The sequence below is a fragment of the Gorilla gorilla genome, chromosome 2 (assembly GCF_029281585.2).
Source record: "Gorilla gorilla gorilla isolate KB3781 chromosome 2, NHGRI_mGorGor1-v2.1_pri, whole genome shotgun sequence".
NCBI classification, from domain to species: Eukaryota; Metazoa; Chordata; class Mammalia; order Primates; family Hominidae; genus Gorilla; species Gorilla gorilla.
Window position 1 is genome coordinate 129878195 of NC_086017.1, and position 23820 is coordinate 129902014.

Genomic DNA, 23820 nt, shown 5'->3' on the forward strand with positions numbered 1-23820 from the left:
AAATATTTCAAATATTTAGGATTAAACATAAGCTAAAAATCAATTTCAAAAGATCTGTAAGGATTAAAATTTTGAATAAACTTCCACAGAAGTTATAAAATTTGAAAAAAAAACTATGAAAATTGATCTCTATCACCTGTTCCACAAAATATTTACCAATGTGTAAAGATTAGTTGAAGCTGACATAGTCACACCAAATCCCTAAAGAAATTTTTAACAAAAATTTTATTTTTCTTTAAAAAAGAAAATGCACTTAAAGCTAGAGAAATCTGAATAAGCTCTGTGGATTGTACCAACACCAATTTCCTGGTTTTGATTTTGTATTCTGGCTTTTGGGGATGGTAACGTCAGGGGAAGCTGAGTGAAGGGTGTGCATGGGACCACTCTGTACATTTCTTTACAACTTCCCATGAATCTATATTTCAAAATAAAAAGTTTAAAATATGAAAAAAAAAGAAAACAACAGTCTTCTCAGGTGTACCACCTATATTAGTAAACCTTCATTCACAAGTATCTACTGAGCATTACTATAGTGCCCAGCATGGTAGACATGGTACTGCCTTTTGGGGATCACACACACACACACACACACACACACACACACACACACACACACACACACCCGAGAGAGAGAGAGAGAGAATGCGAGAGAGAGAGAGAGCGGGCAAGCATAGGAGGAGAAAGGGAATTTTATTATACAGTTAACTTCATTAAACAAGGGGAAAATATTAGCATATAACTATGCCCACACTCCCACATACCCCACCAATGCTCAGCTTCTATGGTGATTTCTGTGTCTGCCTGGTTGGCTCCAGGGTTAATTTTTTGTAAATATCAATCCTTGAAATGGGTAGAGCTGAATAACTGGAAAGAACCAGGACTGGATTTATTACCTTAGAAGAACCTAATGTTACTAGCAGAGGAACATAACATCTTCCAAAGTGGAACGAGAGGACGACAAGTAAAAAGAAAAAAGAATCATTAAGGGGAATACAGAAGAGAGAGGTTTTATGAGTGTGACTGCTGTGAACAGTGAAACTTTGGGCAAAAGTGAGTATAGGGGTTCTCTAAATTAGGACACTGTTCTGTTTCCATTGTTGGGATCTTCAATAGACTTTGGTAAATATTTAAACTTAAATTTCTAAAAATATTGAACTGATGATTCTTTTAAGACCAGCCTACAAGTGGCCCCAATATATTAGAGTTACATTCATAAAGTCATATTGTATTATTACATATTTGTTACCCTCAGTGAAAAAATGGCATTGATTTTCCAATCCCACAAATCTATTACACTTTAACCACCTATTCCAACCCTAAACCCTGGTCCACTACCATTAGTGGCTGCTAACGTTAACCTAATTCTCTGAACATCTTCCCAAGGAACTCTACGTGGTATAAGAATTTTCTGAACTCGGTCCTTCTAGGATCTCAGCTTCTTTCCAGGAATCCTTTTCTAAATATGTGTCCTCTAATACTGTCAGCTTATATCTCTCTCAAGATCAACAGAGTTAACTGCTAAATGAAAACAAACCAGTAAGTAGACTTTTTCAAGTAACTTTTTATTGAATAGACTTTGTCCACAACAGTAAATTTGTATGGGTTTCATCCTATACTCTAAATAAAAATTTTAGTGATACTTATCAAAATATGATTCTTTCTGTAATATGTGAGTGAGGCAGACCCATACTGTACCTATATAATATCTGATAAAGGCAATGATGATGCGGTAGATCATTGGCTGAGTCTATTATTTGCAAATTGGAAACAAATTTTCTCTCTGTGGCTTACTTCATATTTCTGCAATTTAAAACCATTACAAATGCAAACTACTACTGTGGTCTTTTTCTTGGGTGGCAGAAAACCAGGTACACAGAAAATTAATTACCCAAATGTTAACAGAAAGAAAAAAAATCCTTCCATGGTTTAGTAAGATAGGCTTAACTAATAAGTAAACTAATTAACTTTCCACTTTTAAGACCAAACTCGGCTCAAATCAGATGGCTTTTTGAGTACCACCCAAGAACCAACAACCTCTCTTAAGCCAGTTGCTCACAAAGTATGGTCAAGAGAAGATTTCAGATCCTCCAGATGGTGTGGGGGCAGTTTTCAAAATGCAGGGATGAGATGTGTTAGTGCCAGCTAGCCCTCACCAAACAAAGAAAGTTGAGATGACTGTGTTCACTTGAAGTAAATTAGAAAACAGAAATTCAGCAAACCCTCCCCAAACTGCCTAAAATAATTAAGTGTTGAGAGAGTATAAAAAATTGTCATTAGTCTAGATAACAATAGATGTGGAATCCCTATTCTAAATAAACTAGTTATGGGGCCAGGCACGGTGGCTCAGGCCTGTAATCCCAGCACTTTGGGAGACTGGGGCGAGCAAATCACTTGAGGTCAGGAGTTCGTGACCAGCCTGGCCAACATGGTGAAACCCCGTCTCTACTAAAAATACAAAAATTAGCCAAGTGTGGTGGTATGCGCCTGTAATCCTGGCTACTCGGGAGGCTGAGGCAGGAGAACTGCTAGAACCCGGGAGTCGGGGATTGCAGTGAGCCAAGATTGCACCACTGCACTCCAGCCTGGGCAACAAAAGCCAGACTCCATCTCAAATAAATAAGCAAATAAACAAACTAACTAACTAAGTAGTTATGGATGAAAAGTTTTAGTGGGAAGGCCAGAATTTTCTGAACTTTGTCCCAACTCAGTAAGTACTGCCTGTCCCTTGCTTTGTATTACTCACTGCAACGAAAGAATCTTTTGCACCAGCACATCACCTTGTTTGACACTAAATCACACGGCATAAGTATGAAGACTCAAATGAGAATTTTCATTATAAATCTCTCTACTATGAAAGTGTGAAAACACATTTCAAAATCTGCCACATACTGTCACCCGGGGAGGGGAAGCCAAAACAAGTACTTTTACCCCTTGCATCATTACCTTGTGTCTGACAACAGTTCTAAGCATAACGCTTTTTAAGTGCTTGGTAATTTAATATTTAAATTGCTTCCTGAATAGTCCATGTTGAATATACATGTAAAGTATTAGCCTTAATATCTCTGAAATTTTCATCCCGTAGCTGTCACCTTTCATGTAGGTCAAACTACAGATTTTTACTAACAGGTGAATCCTTCTAAAACAATTACAGTATGAAATTTAGAGCTGATAAATTGGATTTTACAATAAATTTTTAATAATGGTAACACTGAAAAGGTTCACAACTTTTTTCATTTTCATTGCATTTTATGTGGTCATTTCTTTCCTTTTATACATTTTCTCAAATTCTGAAAAGTTATCTGCTATTTCAAGGAATCACAAGTATGAGAAACACTTTAGTTATATCTAACCCATTAGAAGAACTATATAGAAGTCAGCTTTTCAATTCAAATTCCCTTTGGAGTTACTTCACCAATATAAACAAAATAACAACAAGAAAACAGAATAAACAGAAATAGAAACAGAAATTTATTAACATCGATTTTCTTTCATTTATTGAAAAGACCCTCTATTTCTACCTTTGGTGTATTATTTCATTGTAGTGGCCACTGCTATTGGTTATTTATCTAGCATCCATTTCCCTTTACCCCTTTGTAATGGAACCAGCTTTGTTCAGATATACACCCCTCCTGCTATTCCACATTGAAAATTCTGGGGATGAGCCATAATTCATTCAAACCAAGTTTGCCCTTGACTAGTTCAAGAATTAAATTCGGTTAGGGCAAGGTATTCTCCTGGAGACAGGTATGCTAGCACAAACAGGCGTGCTAACTGTTCATCCTCTTCCCCGCCCCACAGTAAGGAAACTGAACATCAGTACTTTTTCCATGGCCAGCCGAATAAAGCCCAAACGCAGCATTCAAGATTCTCTACTATCTTGCCCCCAACTACTTTTTGGCTCTTTCTCCCTTGCACACATCTCCTGCTCTAGCAGCTTGGCCTTTCAAGAGTATACCCCTGCCTGTTCCACTTTACATCCTTCCTTCAGGCTGTTCCTTTTGTTAAGAAGGCCCATCCACTCCCATCTGAGCCAATTCATACCCTATTCATTCAATGTCCAGATAAAAAGTAAACTTTTCCAAGAAGTCTTACTTGATACTTACATTAACAAATAGAACTCATCATACATTCCCTGTACCATAAATTATTTGTGCATGCTTACAGCCTGTTTTAAAAATGCAAACTCCTTACGGGCTGCAGACACTCACACGCGTCTTTGTATTCCACCACCACCTTTCCCCACCAAATACTCAAAAGCACAGAGTGATGGCTCTGTAAATATCTGTTGAACAATGAACACTGTTTTTGAAAGTGGAAAATGCCTCTACATGACAGGTTATTGCCAAAACTGAGAAGTCCTTGGAAGTCTTTAAAAACATTCTTCTATGGCTTGGGAATAGTTTTGCTGAAGAAAAAAGAACAAATCAGATGACCTTGCAAGGCTGAGTCTGCGAATTATATCAACTCTTTTAAAGTACTGCCTAATAATTCAAAAACAAACTATACACAAATGCTATTTACAAAAAGAGTAGCATTTATTATAATATACAACTTTAATAATAGAATGTTCTACCAAAAATTTGAGCTGTTCTTGTAATATTGGTAATATTTAGAGCTGTGTCCAAGGATTGCATAAAAAGCCGATTTACTCTCTTATTTCACACTTAAAAGTAGTAGGACAGAGAGAAAAACTGGCCACCTCAAACTAGTAACAGTACAAGATACTTGGAAGCACAAGTTCATAACATGTACATATTGATGTTATTGTGTGCACATCATCACTAAAAATATACCTACTGAACTCTAGAAAAGTTAATTTTGATGATAACAGCTTCATTAGTTTCTACGGAGAAGACATACAAAAAGTTTTCGTATTCTCTTCTCCCCTATTCAATGAATCTGCACAATTTAAGTTGGCTAGAATTAGGTTACTTCAAAATCAGTTCGAATAAGGCCATGAAATGACTGGAAACATGCTGGTGTCTCCAGAAAAAAAACCAGGATTAACCACAAAGTTCCAAAATCACTGAACCCGCTTTTTAAATAACATCCTTCAGAAAAAAATCTCAGTAAATCTCAGCAATAAATGGGACAGAAAACTGGATTCCACAGGAGAATGCACACACAAAAACAAACAGCACTGCATAGGATGAAAATCGGGATCTAAATTAATATGATGGCTATTCACCGAAAATGTAAGAAAGATTAAGCAGAGATTAAAAGCTAAATTTATAAACAGATGTTTTAAAAACCGTTAACAAGAAATTTAAAGACACTTATTTATTTTGTTCTAATATTGTTATATTCTATGTATTGTTGAGAGCCAACTTAAGTCCTTTGGAGATGAAGCTAGAGTGTAAATAAATTCTTGTTTTCGATTGTAGCATAGCACAGTATACAATTAGTTTTAAAATAAAGATCATTTTCGGCCAAAACGTGTATAGGCTTCTAAAAGGTTACGTTAAAGCTATAAAGTTTTCCAAATGATTTTAAAAGCACTTCTAGTTTTCCTAGGGCCGCCTAGTAAAGACAACTGGTTCTAAATAGTTTCTAACTGGACCAGTGAGTAAGGGAGTTCGTTATCTAAAAAGGATCCTGCATTCCGCAGAGCGCAGCGAGGTGAGAGTCAGGGCCCGGCCTGGGACCGGAGGTAGCGGGACGAGTTTAGTTACCTCTCTGACAAGGAACACCTGGGCTGCGCGGGCGGCAGAAGCAGCCGCTGCAGGTGCGCGCGAGCCTCGGCCGCAGCAACGAACGCTGCCCCTGAGAAAGTTGGACTCCCGACCCTCGGCAAAGCAAGGAGGCTCTTTGCCGTCCCCAAACAGCTTCGCCCCGGGCCCGCCGACCCGGCCTGGCCCCACCGGGAAGAAAGGGCTGGAGCTACTCACCGTGCAGAGAGAGAAGCAGCAAAGGCGCCAGAGGGGAACGCTGAGAAGTCATCCCGGGGCCGCAGGGAGCGCGCCTGCCTCCTACCCGGCTCCCGGTCGCAGCAGGAGAGGAGCGGGCGTGAGTCTCCGCGCTCTTGGGGCAGCCTGGTCCTCCCACACCCAGCGCCGGGCCGCTGTCCTCCGCGCAGAGCTGGGACTGTCGGACCCACAGACGAGCCAAGTGCAGCTGCAGCGCCGCCCGGCTCCGCGTACGCTGAGCTGTGACCAGAGGCGTTCCGGGCTCGCCAGCCGCGCCCAGCAGCGCACAGCCACCTAGCCCTGCCCCAGGACTAGCCGACCCCTCGCGCAGTCCGGGGAGCCACTCCCCTCAACTCACGCCCCGCTACTCCAGCCGCAGCTCTGCTCCTCGCCGCGCCGCCCACTCGCCCCGCTTGGTCTCCAGGGCAACCGCGGCTCCAGCGCGACGCCTGGCGGCCCACCCGCGGAGCAGAGCGCGGCGCGCAGCTGGTGCGGCCCCCGCCACCTGTGCACCGCGCCGCCCGCTCCCCCGCACGCCTCCACCAGCTCCGGGAACCGAGGGGTGGGCGCCCTCCTCGCCGGAGTTAGGGCCCCTCCCTTGGTCTAAACCCCTCCGCAAACAGGTGGTGTCGGCCTGATGCATCCTGGAGAGCTCTAGCAATGACTTTTCCACAGCCTTCCTCTGAGCCTGCAAGAGTCTTTCCTGTTGCAGTTTTCGGAAAATTTATATTTGGCTTTTTCACTTTCAGTCCTCTCTTATAAAACCTAAATAATCTGAAAGAACCTGACTCTGGCAGAATTAGGAATTCCTAATTTTACAGTTTTTTGGTTTTGCGCTGTTTCCTGGATACCTTTTCACCTTTCTTCCTTGAAAAGTGGATAGAGGCTGGACCATGCCCCTAACTCCCCATTCCTATCAGAGAGACTGCCATCTTCTCTTGCCCCTTTTGTAAACCTTATGTCAACTTCTAATATTTTAAGTTTTCCAGCTTAAACGTTAGTGTTTTCTTAAACTGACCTTAAGTATACATGTTAACTAGTGGGGTAGGTACATTTATTGTAATCGTTGTTTAGTTGGGTTTTTTGTTTTTGCTTCTTGTTTGTTTGGGTTGGGTGGGGAGAAAGACTTTCCTAGCATATGAAATTGTTTTACTTAAATATCTACCTACATCTTTTCTTGTAAAACCTATCTTTATTCTCTTATACTGGGCTCTGCTCTTTATTGTACAGCTCATAGTCACTTCCTGCTTCAGCCTCCAAACTGAGCCTTCTAAATTTGAGGACATACCTGCCCAGGGGATGCCAACCCATTTTGGTCAGTTTCTACAGCAGCATAAATTAGGGTTCTCGGAGCCATTCAGAAATTGAGCCCTCATCTGGCAAATACAATCCTCCCAGGGAAACTCAGAAACAAAAATAATATGCACAGAAGAAAAATATGTAAAATATTTTTTAAACATACATTTGGACAAGGATTGGAAGATATATGTAAAATTAAAATATCAAGATGGTGGAGTTATGGATGTACTTCTCTTTTGAAAATGTGGATATTATATTTTTAAGGTTAAAAAAAGGAAACATGTTAAGAAATGTTAATAACTTTTAACAAGAATATCCTGAAAGGATAAATTTTGATTATGAAGTAGAGATGCCTCAACTTTGCTCACTACTTCCAACTTGCTAGAATTCCCTACCAGATCTCTAATGGCAAGAAATAAATGATATGACAGTAGAGTTTTTCATATTAATAACAAATCTAAATTTCCAACTATGATATCACGAGGCTCATTCTCATTCTTTTAAACTCCAGGGTAAGGACTAGAGTTTCTTTTTTCCATCCAATTCAATCCCTCACCCTCTCTTGTACATATTCCTGCAGTCTAATCCAGTCCTAAGCAGGGTATAAGAGTAAGCAATATAAGAAGAAAAACAAGGAAGCTGTCAAGTGATAGGAGCTACTGAGAGCAACTCTTCATGTCACCATAATCCCAGATATAAATATAGAGGCGGAATATTTATCCTTTAAATAAATATCCTTTAAATAACCTAATAATCTGAGCTTAAAGCTCTGATAAAGCAAGTTATCTGATATATTTATCGCATCAATTTAACAACTATTTACCAAGTACCTACACTTTGTAAGGCACCGGGTTTAAGGTTAAACCAAAAAAAAAAAAATGACCCCTGACCCCAAATAAGTTCCAATTGCATATGGGCTATATCTGTGCTATCATGAATAAGCAGATAGAGTTCTGCCTCTTTGTCACCTAAGGATACTTCTGCATTGCCAGACAAGAGCTACTGAGTCATTAAGAGGACAGTGCTCACAGTTCAGTAAAGGAGCCCTTTCAATAGAAAAAAAAAAAGTGTGGCTTCTGAAGGGAGAGTGAGGATGATCAGATTTCAGGAGGCAATCCAGCTGCCCAGAAGCATGGGGGCAGATGGTAGATGGTGGACCAGAAGAAAGCAGATCAGGAGTACTAGAAGCTCCGAGTGCTGTACACAGAGGCTTCCAAGGACACTCTCCCAGGAAACAAAAAGTGTGGTTTTTAAAAAAATTCATAGAGATAATTCCATTGACATATACTTTGAGTAATTTTTTATTAGTAACGATGAGTTTCACCAGCTCTTTTATCCTAATCTGCTTTACGACCACAGAAGGATTTCTTTAAATCCCTTAAGTATTCTGAGTACTAAAGATAGAGACAACATGTTATATTTGTGTAACACTTTACAAATTTCAAAGTGCTTTCACACCTATTATCTGATTTAATCTTCACAGCAAACCCAGGGGGGATGGGTAAGGCATGTATGATGACCCTGTCTTCACACAGGAGGATACTGTGTCTTAAAGCTATCTGAGGGTAACACTGTACTTGCCTCCTAAAGATTTATCCCACCTCTGCCCCACCATGATCACTACCACACCCAGACACCACCTCAGAAGCTATAAAATTTGGATGAGATTGGCCCCACCCTCATCTCTGAGAGAGTTATAGTTGGTCTACCTTACCAAGAAAGAAGTGGAGAGGGGAATGATCAGGATGAGGAATCCTGGTAGAAGACTCTGCTATATGGCACCTTTGACTCAAAAACATTGATGACGTGAAAATAAGTCAACTGCTAAAGTTCACATTTTAATCCTAGGCAGGCTCTCCTCAACCCATCAAAATGCTGGACCACTTCTTTCCACAATCAGTTAATCTGCATTCAAGAATGGAAAATTAACTTTATTATTAGCTTAGGAGGAACATAATTAAGAAAGAAAAATGATGTAGGGAATTATAAGGATTTCCAATGCCAAGTATAAATTATTTTTGAATTAGCTATTTTAAGTTTTTAATACCTCAGATCCCTCTTCATTCATATATATAAATTAAAGGTTAATTGCATTTAAGTTTTGGTCTGTATTTGTCTATGGAGTGTTTTATAAGAACATTATTCTTAAAGTTAGGAAAAACCTGTTTGATCCTTGCTTGAGCCAGTAACTCATTCTGTATATATTTTAACCCAGCTACTTAGAGCCAACATATAGTCTAGAGCACAGTTTGGTCCTTTTAGAAGTAAAATCTTAGAGGAATTTTTCTCCCTCCCCCTCCCCCTTTGCAAAATGTCAAGAAAAGCTCTAAAATGACAATAAAGGAATGGGAAAGAAAATAGTGGCATCATTACAGTAAGAAAGAAAGTAAACCAACAAGTGTTTATTGTATGTTGACATAAATAGACCACTTAATATTTTAAAACAACACTCTCAAATTTTGGATTAACTCATAATGTAGATATATTGATATCTTGTTGTCTTTCTTACATCTGTTTCTTCCCACTCCTCTGTCAACCATTCCTAGATAGGATTTACAAGGAGCTAAACAGCAATATCCATCCTCCTCCGCATAGCCCAATCCCTATCACTGTTGTGAATATTGTCAAAGTTTCCCATCTTCATCCATGTTGGGAAAAGTTAGCTCTTTTTCTTGAAGCCCTAATTTATTTTTGGGTAAAGTTACTCTCTGAGCAGGGAACACTGTAACGAAATGCTACTGAATTAATTCTAATAGCAAATTTAAAATAATACCACTAGGTTTTTTTAGGACTTGAAAAAGGCAATAGCATAAGTAGCATTTTGTATGTTACCTGAAAAATTTTTGTATTTTCATTTTTATAAGGAATATAATTTTCAAATATTCTGCCAAGTTTCTTTACCAGTTTTCATTAAAGGTAATATGCTTCAGATTAATTCACTTGATTTTATATTGGGGTATGGGAAGTTACCTCAGTGTTTTCCAATTCTGAGGTGTTTTCCATAGAAGTTTAATTTAAAGTGCAGTTCAGACTTTCACTTCCAGCAACAAAACAGGTTAGAGACCTTGATTTATTAAAAATGTGAGATTATATATTTTTATAATCTTAAATGAATCCATTGGAATCTTGAATGAATAAAACATGGAAAACTAAAGCCAAAGGCTGCACGAAGGAAGGAATCCATCTACAGTCTATTCTCAACACAGCATCCATGGTGATCCGATGAAGTCAGATCAGGTCTGTCCAAGACCTTCCAATGGCTTCCTGTATCACTCAGGATGAGTCCTTACTGTAAATGACAGGGCCCGTGTTAGTTGTCTATTGCTGCTGTAACAAATTACGACAAACTTGGTGGCGTAAAACAACACAAATGTGTTATAGTTCTTGAGGTCAGAAGTCTAAAATGATTCTCAGTAGACTAAAATCAAGGTGTGGACAAGGCTGTGTTCCTTTCTGGAGGTTCCAGGGGAGAATCATTTTCTTACCTTTTTCAGATTCTAGAGCCCACCTACTTTCCTTGGCTCATGGTCCCCTTCTTCTATCTTCAAATCCAGCAACATCTGGCCAAGCCCTTCTCACCTCCTTCCACATTTAAGGATCCTCGTGATTACACTGGGCCCACACAGATAATCCAGAATAACCTCATTTCCAGATCAGTTGAACAGCATCCATCAGCAACGTTAATTCCCCTTTGCCATAGGAGGTAATATATTCACAGGTTCTGGGGATTAGGAAGTGGGGAATCCCATTTGTGGGGGGCCCTTATTCTGATTACCACAAGACCCTACTGGATCTAGTCCCCCATTATCTCTCTGACCACATCTTCTGTTTTTCCCCTTAGTCATTCTGCCGTCACCGTAATGACCTCCTCAATGTTTCTTGAATAGGCAGGAACATGTTTGCCTCAGGACCACTAAAATTGTTCTTTCCCTACGTTTTTGCATAGCTCTCCTTTCACTTCTTAAGATCTTTTCTCATGTGTCACCTAAGTCATAACTGACCATTGAAACCACCTTTGCAAAATTATGACGGAGACAGTGAAAGAGATCTAACTTAACCTACTCCATCTTGCTTCTAACCTCCAACCTTTTTCATTCCTGGGCATAGGCTGAACTAACTTTGGGAGAAACTTAGTTTATAGTTTAAACAAAGACGATAACAGCCCTTTCCCAAAGCAGACCTTCTTCTCGCCTGGGGACTAGATTGCCTTTGTAGGACTAACATTAGCCACAAGATTAGAAATTATGGTTTAGGAGTCATGCAGCCAGAGGCTACAAGATTCTGACCCTCCCTAAACTGCTCCTAAGATCAGTGCTTGAGATAGTTTGCACACCCTGCACAGGATGGATGGATCAGCTGGCACCACCCAGATCAATAAACTGTCTCATTTGATCTTGTGGCCCCCTCCCAGGAAATGACTCAGTGCAAGAAGACAGCTTTGACTCACTATAATTTCATCCCTAACCGATCAGCACTCCTAGCTCACTGGCTTCCCCTCATCCACCAAGTTATCCTTAAAAACTCTGCTCCCTGAATGTCTGGGAAGACTGATTTGAGTAATAATAAAGCTCCAGTCTCCCACACAGCCGGCTCTGCATGAATTACTCTTTCTCTATTGCAATTCCCCTGTCTTGATGAATTGGCTCTGTTGAGGCAGCAGGCAAGGTGAACCCCTTGGGCAGTTAACATCATCCTTCTAAAATAAAAAATTTAAAAGACATTTTAAAATCCCTCTCCCTGTTGTATTTTTTCTTAGTATTCTGTCATTAACATAGTCAATTATTTTAATAATCTTGTTTGTTTATTGTCTGCTTCACCCAATATGATCTACAAGGACAGGAACTCTATTTTATTCATTGCTGAATTCTCAGTGTCTTTAACAGATCATGACACATGTAGATACTGAATAAATATTTTGAATGGATGAATCAATGAATGAAGCAATTCTCAAGAAATCTGACAGGATTGAAATTATTTACAACACATTCTTTGACCACAATGATATTAAGGTAGATATCAATAACAAACACACACTTACACACATTTAGATATTACAAAAAGCAATTCTAAATAATTCAAAATCAAGAAATCATAAAGGAAACTAAAGTGTATCTAGAAGAAAATAAAAATATTTTATATTGAAATCTGTAAAATGCAGCTAGGGTATCTATTTGAAGGAAAACTTAAAGCCTCAAATGTTTATAACAGAAAAGATGAAAACCTAAACACAAACAAATTACTACTTAGCTTAAGAATTTTAATAAAATAAAATAGGTCTAAAGGAAGTATTAATAGAAGAAAATAATATAGAGGCAAAATCAATAAAATGTTTAACAAATATATAATACAGAAGATTGACACAGTCAAATATTTGCACTTTGAAAATGTTATTTAACAAAATTCCAGTGACACTAATCAAAATTAAAAATGAGAGAGACCTCAAATAATATCAGAATAAAAATGGTGGCCAGATGCGGTGGCTCATGCCTATAATCTCAGCACTTTGGGAGGCCAAGGCAGGTGGATCACCTGAGGTCAAGAGTTTGAGACCAGCCTGGCCAACATGGTGAAACCCCATCTCTACTAAAAATACAAAAATTAGCCAGATGTGGTAATGCACACCTGTAATCCCAGCTACTACTCTGAAGGCTAAGGTGGGAGAATTGCTTGAACTCAGGAAGCAGAGGTTGCTGTGAGCCGAGATCATGCCATCGCACTCCAGCCTGGGCAACAAGCAAGACTCCATCTCAAAAAATAAAAATAAAAAAGAATAAAAAAGGAGACATTACTACATATGCTGCAGATATTTAAAAGAGAGGAAAAATGTGAATAATTTTCTGCCAAAAAATCTGAAATTTTGGAGGAAATGGGCAATATCCTAGAAAAATATAAGTTATCAACATTTGTTCAAAAATAAGCAGAAAATGTGGACAGTCCTGTACAATTAAGGTAATTGAAGCAATAGTTTAAAATCTTTCTAAAAATAAAACTCTAGCTCCAGGTAATTTTATCAGCAGATTTCACCAAATGTTCAGAAAACAAAAACAAACCCAATCTTTTACAACTATGAAAAAATGAAACACTCCACTCATTTTATGATGTTACCATTATACTGCATACCAAATATTGACAAGAATGATAGGAGAAAAGAAAAGAAAATAGACCAATTTTTCTTACGCAAAGATATGCAAATGAGCATTAGTCCCCTAATATATATATGAGATAATGCATCACACCAACTGGATTTATTTCATGAGAGTAATGTTTAATATTTAACGATCAATGCAATGCACCACATTGAGGTTAAAGGAAAAAAATTAGATGATCATTTTATTAAGTGCCCACTGAAGGCAAAGAAGCCATTCCTGGCCTTATCTGACAGAGGTCCTTGGGGAAGAGAAGGCAGCCAGCAGAATCAGAGAGAGGCCACAGGGTGAAGGAAGCTCATAGTGCAGATTGGAGTGCTCAGTGGGCAGGCAGGGAGGGGCGAAGCCTGAGAGCCCTGCTTGTTTTCTCAGCAGGGAGGGTTGTAGCCTTGGGCAAGATCTCAGCCCTGATTGCAGGCTGACTGGATATAAACTCAATATGGTTGCTGGGGCATGGCAGGATTCAGACTGACCTTGCTGGTTATGAGGGAGCTGGGTAAGGCCTGTCACTGCTGGCTTTCCCCTACTTCCCTGGTGACCTGTATGATGCAGCAGAGGCAGCCATAATCCCCCTGGGAACAAAACTCCATTGGCCTGGGAACCACCTCCCACCCTCCACAGTGGTGGCAGCAAGCCCCGTCCAAGAAAAGCCTAAGCTCAGACCTGCCTAACAGTGCCCACACCTGATGGTTTTTCTCTACTCACTCTGGTAGCTGAAGACAAAAGGCATAAGCTCTTGAGAGCTCTATGGCCCTACCCATCACCTGAGAAACCTAAGTACCCATCCTGCCAAACGTAGGGCAAGATTATATACCCCTCCTACTACCTCAGCTGGCGCTCTCTTGAAAACACCACCTCCTGGCTGGAGGCAAACCAACTCAAGCCATTACAGCAACTCATAACAGAACAACTGTTACCAGGGGGTCCTTGTTCTTAGAGCTCCCAAGATGGTGGCAGGCAGCTTCCAAGATGGCGGCAAGCCTCTTGTTCTCTGACCTGGGGTTCTTGGCCTCATGGATTCCAGGGAATGGAATCTTGGCTCATGTGGTGAGTGTTATAGCTCTATTAGAAGCTGTGGGTCACAGAAGAGAACCGTGGAACCCAGCGACTAGCGTTCAGCTCGATTTGGATGAACCCGGGCACTTAGCTATGCAGGAACAATGGCAAGCCTTTAGCCTGATTGTGCAGTTGCAAGATTTAATAGAGTGAAAACAGAGCTCCCATAAATGGGAGGGGACCCAAAGGGGGTTGCTGTTGCCAGCTCAAATGCCTGGGTTTATATGCCAATCATTTTCCCTCCCCCTGTGCTCTCAGGCAATAGATGACTGGCTATCCTGTTTTTGCCTAATTGGCATTTTAGTGAGCTCTCTTTACTACCTGATTAGTCGGGTGTGAGCTAAGTTGCAAGCCCCATGTTTAAAAGTGGATGTGGTCACCTTCCCAGCTAGGCTTAGGGATTCTTAGTTGGCCTAGGAAATCCAGCTAGTCATGTCTCTCACAACCATGCTCCAAAGAAGGAGGAAATAACAGCTGATTCTATTGCCTGAAACACCCTAGCTAACCAGAGGTCCTGAGTCCATCCACATGACAATTTTACTGCTAGCATGCTAGCATAACCACCATTCAAAAACTTGGTTGCAAAAAACTGCACCCAAGGACTCCCACAGAGTTCACAACACACCTCTGCCACCTCCACCAGAGCAGGTTCTGGTATCCATGGCTGGGAGATCTAAAGATGGATCACAACACAGGCCTTTTTGCAGGCATTCCCCAATACCAGCCGGGAGCCCAGTTAGCCCCACTGGGTGGCTAGATGCAGAAGGGCAATAACAATCACTGCAGTCCAGCTCTCAAGAAGCCCCATCCCTAGGGGAAGCAGGAGAGTACCACATCCAAAGGATCACCTCATGGGACAAAACAATCTGAACAGCAGCCCTTGAGTTCCAGATCTTTCCACTGAAACAGTCTACCCAAAAAAGAAGGAACCAAAAAAGCAGTTCTGATAATATGACAAAACAAGGTTCTATTAACACCCCCAAAAGATCACATTAGCTCTCCAGCAATCCAAACCAAGAAAAAATCTCTGAATTGCCAAATAAAGAATTCAGAAGGTTGATTATTAAGCTACTCAAGGAGGCACAAGAGAAAGGTGAAAAACAAAGAAACCTAAAAAAAAACACAGGATATGGATGAAAAAGTCTCCAGAGAAATAGACATCATAAAGAAAAGACAATCACAACTTCTGAAAATGAAAGACATACTTAGAGAAATGCAAAATACACTGGGAAGTTTCAGCAATCAAATCGAACAAGTAGAAGAAAGAACTTCAGAGCTTGAAGATAAGACTTTCTAGTTAACCCAATCAGACAAGGGTAAAGAAAAAAAGAATTTTTAAAAAATAAACAAAGCCTCCAAGAAATTTGGGATTATGTTAAATGACCAAACATAAGAATAATTAGTATTCCTGAGGAAGAGGAGAAATCTAAAAGTTTGGAAAAAGTATTTGAGGAAATAATTGAGGAAAACTTCCCTGGTCTTGCTAGAGATCCAGATATTCAAATATAAGATGCTCAAGGAACACCTGGTAAGTTCATCACAAAAAGATCATCACCTAGGCACAGAGTCAACAGGTTATCTAATATTAAGATGAAGGAAAGGATCTTAAGAGTTGTGAGGTAAAAGCATCTGGTAACCCATCATACAAAGGAAAAGCTATCAGACTAACACTAGATTTCTCAGCAGAAATCCTGCAAGCCAAAAGGATCTATAGCCTTCTTAAACAAAATAAATATCAGCCTAGAATTTTGTATCCAGCAAAACTAAGCTTCATAAATGAAGGAGAGATAAAGTCTTTTTCAGACAAACAAATGCTGACAGAATTCACCACTATCAAGCTTGCACTACAAAAAATGCTAAAAGGAGTTCTAAATCTTGGAACAAAACCTGAAATACACCAAAATAGAACCTCCTTAAAGCACAAATCTCACAGGACCTATAAAACAATAACACAGTTAAAAAAAGGAATTCAAGCAACAATCAGCATGATGAATAGAACAGTACCTCACATCTCAATACTAACATTGAATGTAAATGGCCTAAATGCTCCACTTAAAAAATAGAGAATGGCAGAATGGATAAAATCCCACAAACGGGAGGAGCCCAGATGGCCGAACAGGAACAGCTCCGGTCTACAGCTCCCAGCCTGAGCGACGCAGAAGACGGGTGATTTCTGCATTTCCATCTGAGGTACCGGGTTCATCTCACTAGGGAGTGCCAGACAGTGGGCGCAGGTCAGTGGGTGCGCGCACCATGCGTGAGCCGAAGCAGGGCGAGGTGTTGCCTTACTCGGGAAGCGCAAGGGGTCAGGGAGTTCCCTTTCCTAATCAAAGAAAGGGGTGATAGACGGCACCTGGAAAACCGGGTCACTCCCACCTGCATACTGCGCTTTTCCGATGGGCTTAAAAAACGGCGCACCATGAGATTATATCCCGCACCTGGCTAGGAGGGTCCTACCCCACGGAATCTCGCTGATTGCTAGCACAGCAGTCTGAGATCAAACTGCAAGGCGGCAGCAAGGCTGGGGGAGGGGCGCCCACCATTGCCCAGGCTTGCTTAGGTAAACAAAGCAGCCGGGAAGCTCGAACTGGGTGGAGCCCACCACAGCTCAAGGAGGCCTGCGTGCCTCTGCAGGCTCCACCTCTGGGGGCAGGGCACAGACAAACAAAAAGACAGCAGTAACCTCTGCAGACTTAAATGTCCCTGTCTGACAGCTTTGAAGAGAGCAGTGGTTCTCCCAGTATGCAGCTGGAGATCTGAGAACAGGCACACTGCCTCCTCAAGTGGGTCCCAGACCCCTGACACCCGAGCAGCCTAACTGGGAGGCACCCTCCAGCAGGGGCACACTGACACCTCACACTGCAGGGTACTCCAACAGACCTGCAGCTGAGGGTCCTGTCTGTTAGAAGGAAAACTAACAAACAGAAAAGACATCCACACCAAAAACCCATCTGTACATCACCATCATCAAAGATCAAAAGTAGATAAAACCACAAAGATGGGGAAAAAACAGAACAGAAAAACTAGAAACTCTAAAAATCAGAGTGTCTCTCCTCCTCCAAAGGAACGCAGCTCCTCACCAGCAACGGTACAAAGCTGGACGGAGAATGACTTTGATGAGCTGAGAGAAGTAGGCTTCAGACGATCAAATTACTCTGAGCTAGGGAGGACATTCAAACCAAAGGCAAAGAAGTTGAAAACTTTGAAAAAAATTTAGAAGAATGTATAACTAGAATAACCAATACAGAGAAGTGCTTAAAGGAGCTGATGGAGCTGAAAACCAAGGCTCGAGAACTACGTGAAGAATGCAGAAGCCTCAGGAGCCGATGCGCTCAACTGCAAGAAAGGGTATCAGCAATGGAAGATGAAATGAATGAAATGAACCGAGAAGGAAAGTTTAGAGAAAAATAATAAAAAGAAACGAGCAAAGCCTCCAAGAAATATGGGACTATGTGAAAAGACCAAATCTACGTCTGATTGGTGTACCTGAAAGTGATGGGGAGAATGGAACCAAGTTGGAAAACACTCTGCAGGATATTATCCAGGAGAATTTCCCCAATCTAGCAAGGCAGGCCAACGTTCAGATTCAGGAAATACAGAGAACGCCACAAAGATACTCCTCGAGAAGAGCAACTCCAAGACACATAATTGTCAGATTCACCAAAGTTGAAATGAAGGAAAAAATGTTAAGTAAGGGCAGCCAGAGAGAAAGGTCAGGTTACCCTCAAAGGGAAGCCCATCAGACTAACAGCAGATCTCTCGGCAGAAACCCTACAAGCCAGAAGAGAGTGGGGGCCAATATTCAACATTCTTAAAGAAAAGAATTTTCAACCCAGAATTTCATATCCAGCCAAACTAAGCTTCATAAGTGAAGGAGAAATAAAATACTTTACAGACAAGCAAATGCTGAGAGATTTTGTCACCACCAGGCCTGCCCTAAAAGAGCTCCTGAAGGAAGCACTAAACATGGAAAGGAACAACTGGTACCAGCCACTGCAAAATCATGCCAAAATGTAAAGACCATCAGGACTAGGAAGAAACTGCATCAACTAACGAGCAAAATAACCAGCTAACATCATAATGACAGGACCAAATTCACACATAACAATATTAACTTTAAATGTAAATGGACTAAATGCTCCAATTAAAAGACACAGACTGGCAAATTGGATAAAGAGTCAAGACCCATCAGTGTGCTGTATTCAGGAAACCCATCTCACGTGCAGAGACACACATAGGCTCAAAATAAAAGGGTGGAGGAAGATCTACCAAGCAAATGGAAAACAAAAAAAGGCAGGGGTTGCAATCCTAGTCTCTGATAAAACAGACTTTAAACCAACAAAGATCAAAAGAGACAAAGAAGGCCATTACATAATGCTAAAGGGATCAATTCAACAAGAAGAGCTAACTATCCTAAATATATATGCACCCAATACAGGAGCACCCAGATTCATAAAGCAAGTCCTGAGTGACCTACAAAGAGACTTAGACTCCCACACAGTAATAATGGGAGACTTTAACACCCCACTGTCAACATTAGACAGATCTACGAGACAGAATTCAACAAGGATGCCCAGGAATTGAACTCAGCTCTGCTCCAAGAGGACCTAATAGACATCTACAGAACTCTCCACCCCAAATCAACAGAATATACATTCTTTTCAGCACCACACCACACCTATTCCAAAATTGACCACATACTTGGAAGTAAAGCTCTCCTCAGCAAATGTAAGAGAACAGAAATTATAACAAACTATCTCTCAGACCACAGTGCAATCAAGCTAGAACTCAGGATTAAGAATCTCACTCAAAACTGCTCAACTACATGGAAACTGAACAACCTGCTCCTGAATGACTACTGGGTACATAACGAAATGAAGGCAGAAATAAAGATGTTCTTTGAAACCAACGAGAACAAAGACACAACATACCAGAATCTCTGGGATGCATTCAAAGCAGTGTGTAGAGGGAAATTTATAGCACTAAATGCCCACAAGAGAAAGCAGGAAAGATCCAAAATTGACACCCTAACATCACAATTAAAAGAACTAGAAAAGCAAGAGCAAAGACATTCAAAAGCTAGCAGGAGGCAAGAAATAACTAAAATCAGAGCAGAACTGAAGGAAATAGAGACACAAAAAACCCTTCAAAAAATTAATGAATCCAGGAGCTGGTTTTTTGAAAGGATCAACAAAATTGATAGACCGCTAGCAAGACTAATAAAGAAAAAAAGAGAGAAGAATCAAATAGACACAATAAAAAATGATAAAGGGGATATCACCACCGATCCCACAGAAATACAAACTACCATCGGAGAATACTACAAACACCTCTACGCAAATAAACTAGAAAATCTAGAAGAAATGGATAAATTCCTTGACACATACACTCTCCCAAGACTAAACCAGGAAGAAGTTGAATCTCTGAATAGACCAATAACAGGATCTGAAATTGTGGCAATAATCAATAGCTTACCTAACCAAAAAGAGTCCAGGACCAGATGGATTCACAGCCGAATTCTACCAGAGGTACAAGGAGGAACTGGTACGATTCCTTCTGAAACTATTCCAATCAATAGAAAAAGAGGGAATCCTCCCTAACTCATTTTATGAGGCTAGCATCATTCTGATACCAAAGCCGGGCAGAGACACAACCAAAAAAGAGAATTTTAGACCAATATCCTTGATGAACACTGATGCAAAAATCCTCAATAAAATACTGGCAAACCGAATCCAGCAGCACATCAAAAAGCTTATCCACCAGGACCAAGTGGGCTTCATCCCTGGGATGCAAGGCTGGTTCAATATACACAAATCAATAAATGTAATACAGCATATAAACAGAACCAAAGACAAAAACCACATGATTATCTCAATAGATGCAGAAAAGGCCTTTCACAAAATTCAACAACGCTTCATGCTAAAAACTCTCAATAAATTAGTACTGATGGGACATATTTCAAAATAATAAGAGCTATCTATGACAAACCCACAGCCAATATCATACTCAATGGGCAAAAACTGGAAGCATTCCCTTTGAAAACTGGCACAAGACAGGGATGCCCTCTCTCACCACTCCTATTCAACATAGTGTTGGAAGTTCTGGCCAGGGCAATTAGGCAGGAGAAGGAAATAAAGGGTATTCAATTAGGAAAAGAGGAAGTCAAATTGTCCCTGTTTGCAGATGACATGATTGTATATCTAGAAAACCCCATTGTCTCAGCCCAAAATCTCCTTAAGCTGATAAGCAACTTCAGCAAAGTCTCAGGATACAAAATCAATGTACAAAAATCACAAGCATTCCTATACACCAACAACAGACAAACAGAGAGCCAAATCATGAGTGAACTCCCATTCACAATTGCTTCAAAGAGAATAAAATACCTAGGAATCCAACTTACAAGGGATATGAAGGACCTCTTCAAGGAGAACTACAAACCGCTGCTCAAGGAAATAAAAGAGGATACAAACAAATGGAAGGACATTCCATGCTCATGGGTAGGAAGAATCAATATCGTGAAAATGGCCATACTGCCCAAGGTAATTTATAGATTCAATGCCAGCCCCATCAAGCTACCAATGCCTTTCCTCACAGAATTGGAAAAAACTACTTTAAAGTTCATATGGAACCAAAAAAGAGCCTGCATTGACAAGTCAATCCTAAGCCAAAAGAACAAAGCTGGAGGCATCACACTACCTGACTTCAAACTATACTACAAGGCTACAGTAACCAAAACAGCATGGTACTGGTACCAAAACAGAGATATAGATCAATGGAACAGGAACAGAGCCCTCAGAAATGACGCCGCATATCTACAACTATCTGATCTTTGACAAACCTGACAAAAACAAGCAATGGGGAAAGGATTCCCTATTTAATAAATGGTGCTGGGAAAACTGGCTAGCCATATGTAGAAAGCTGAAACTGGATCCCTTCCTTACACCTTATACAAAAATCAATTCAAGATGGATTAAAGACTTAAACGTTAGACCTAAAACCATAAAAACCCTAGAAGATAACCTAGGCATTACCATTCAGGACATAGGCATGGGCAAGGACTTCATGTCAAAAACACCAGAAGCAATGGCAACAAAAACCAAAATTGACAAACGGGATCTAATTAAACTCAAGAGCTTCTGCACAGCAAAAGAAACTACCATCGAGTGAACAGGCAACCTACAAAATGGGAGAAAATTTTCGCAACCTACTCATCTGACAAAGGGCTAATATCCAGAATCTACAATGAACTCAGACAAATTTACAAGAAAAAAACAAACAACCCCATCAAAAAGTGGGCAAAGGACATGAACAGACACTTCTCAAAAGAAGACATTTATGCAGCCAAAAAACACATGAAAAAATGCTCACCATCACTGGCCATCAGAGAAATGCAAATCAAAACCACAATGAGATACCATCTCACACCAGTTAGAATGGCAATCATTAAAAAGTCAGGAAACAACAGGTGCTGGAGAGGATGTGGAGAAATAGGAACACTTTTACACTGTTGGTGGGACTGTAAACTAGTTCAACCATTGTGGAAGTCAGTGTGGCGATTCCTCAGGGATCTAGAACTAGAAATACCATTTGACCCAGCCATCCCATTACTGGGTATATACCCAAAGGACTATAAATCATGCTGCTATAAAGACACATGCACACGTATGTTTATTGCGGCATTATTCACAATAGCAAAGACTTGGAACCAACCCAAATGTCCAACAATGATAGACTGGATTAAGAAAATGTGGCACATATACACCATGGAATACTATGCAGCCATAAAAAATGATGAGTTCATGTCCTTTGTAGGGACATGGATGAAATTGGAAATCATCATTCTCAGTAAACTATTGCAAGAACAAAAAACCAAACACCGCATATTCTCACTCATAGGTGGGAATTGAACAATGAGATCACATGGACACAGGAAGGGGAACATCACACTCTGGGGACTGTTGTGGGGTAGGGGGAGGGGGGAGGGATAGCATTGGGAGATATACCTAATGCTAGATGATGAGTTAGTGGGTGCAGCACACCAGCATGGCACATGTATACATATGTAACTAACCTGCACAATGTGCACATGTACCCTAAAACTTAAAGTATAATAATAAAAAATAAATAAATAAATAAATTTCAAAAAAAAAATCCCACAAACAAGTATCCACCGTCTTCAAGAGATTCAGCTCACAAATATGGGCTCACATAAACTTAAGGTAAAGTGGTGGAAAAAGATATTCCATGCAAATGGAAACCAAATGTAAGCAGGAGTAGCTGTTCCTATTTATATCAGACAAAACAGACTTTAAAGCAACAACAGTTAAAAAAAATAAAGAGGGGCATTATATAATAATAAAAAGATTAGTCCAACAGGAAAATATCACAATTCTAAATATACATGCACCTAACACTGGATCTCCCAAATTTATAAAACAATTACTACAAGACCTAAGAAATGAGACAGATGGCAATACACTAACAGTGGCGGACTTCAATACTCGACTAACAGCACTAAACAGGTTATCAAGACAGAAAGTCAACAAAGAAACAATGGAATTAAACTATACACTAGAACAAATGGACTTAACAGATATTTACAGAACATTCTACCCAACAACTGCACAATATACATTCTATTTATCAGCACATGGAACATTCTCCAAGATAGACCATATGATAGGTCACAAAACAAGTCTCAATATTTTTAAGAAAATTGAAATTATATCAAGTATTCTCTCAGACCACAGTGGAATAAAATTGAAAATTAACTCCAAAAGGAACCCTCCAAACTATACAAATACATGGAAATTAAATAACCTGGTCCCAAATGATCTTTGGATCAAAAATGAAATCAATATGAAAATTTAAAAATTCTTTGAACTGAACAATAATAGTGACACAACCTATCAATACCTCTGGGATACAGTAAAAGCAGCGCTAAGAGGAAAGTTCATAGCATTAAATGCCTACATCAAAAACTCTGAAAGAGCACAAATAGACAATCTAAGCTCACACCTCAAGGAACTAGAAAAAAAGAAGAAACCAAACCCAAACCTAGAAGAAGAAAAGAAATAACAAATATCAGAGCAGAACTAAATGAAATTGAAACAAAGAAAATGTACAAAAAATAAATGAAACAAAAAGATGGTTCTTGGCTGGGTGCGGTGGCTCATGCCTATAATCTCACCACTTCGGGAAGCCAAGGTGGGTGGATCACTTGAGGCCAGGAGTTTGAGACAAGTCTGGCCAACACAGTGAAACTCTGTCTCTACTAAGACTACAAAAATTATCCAGGTGTGGTGGTGTGCGCCTATAATCCCAGCTACTCAGGAGGCTGAGACAGGAGAATCACATCTGTTCACAAAACATAGAAAGGAAGGAAGCAAACAGGAAGGGAGGGAGGGAGGAAG

At 40.2% G+C, this 23820-nt stretch overlaps 1 protein-coding gene across 8 annotated transcripts in view; it reads right to left on the minus strand.

Moving 5' to 3' along the window:
- Positions 1 to 23820, minus strand: part of IGSF11 (immunoglobulin superfamily member 11) — a 236298-nt gene that overhangs the window by 118944 nt on the left and 93534 nt on the right. For 2 of the 8 annotated variants that reach the window (XM_019024798.4, XM_019024797.4), the window contains exon 1: positions 5889 to 8065. The exons of 2 other annotated variants lie outside the window; for them this stretch is intronic. In XM_019024798.4, coding sequence (XP_018880343.1) covers positions 5889 to 5940 — 52 coding nt within the window. In that variant the 5' untranslated portion in view covers positions 5941 to 8065. Of the gene's footprint in view, positions 1 to 5888; positions 8066 to 23820 lie in introns of those variants that run through there. 4 more of the 8 variants (XM_055383704.2, XM_055383705.2, XM_055383700.2 and 1 more) reach the window with 3 other exon arrangements.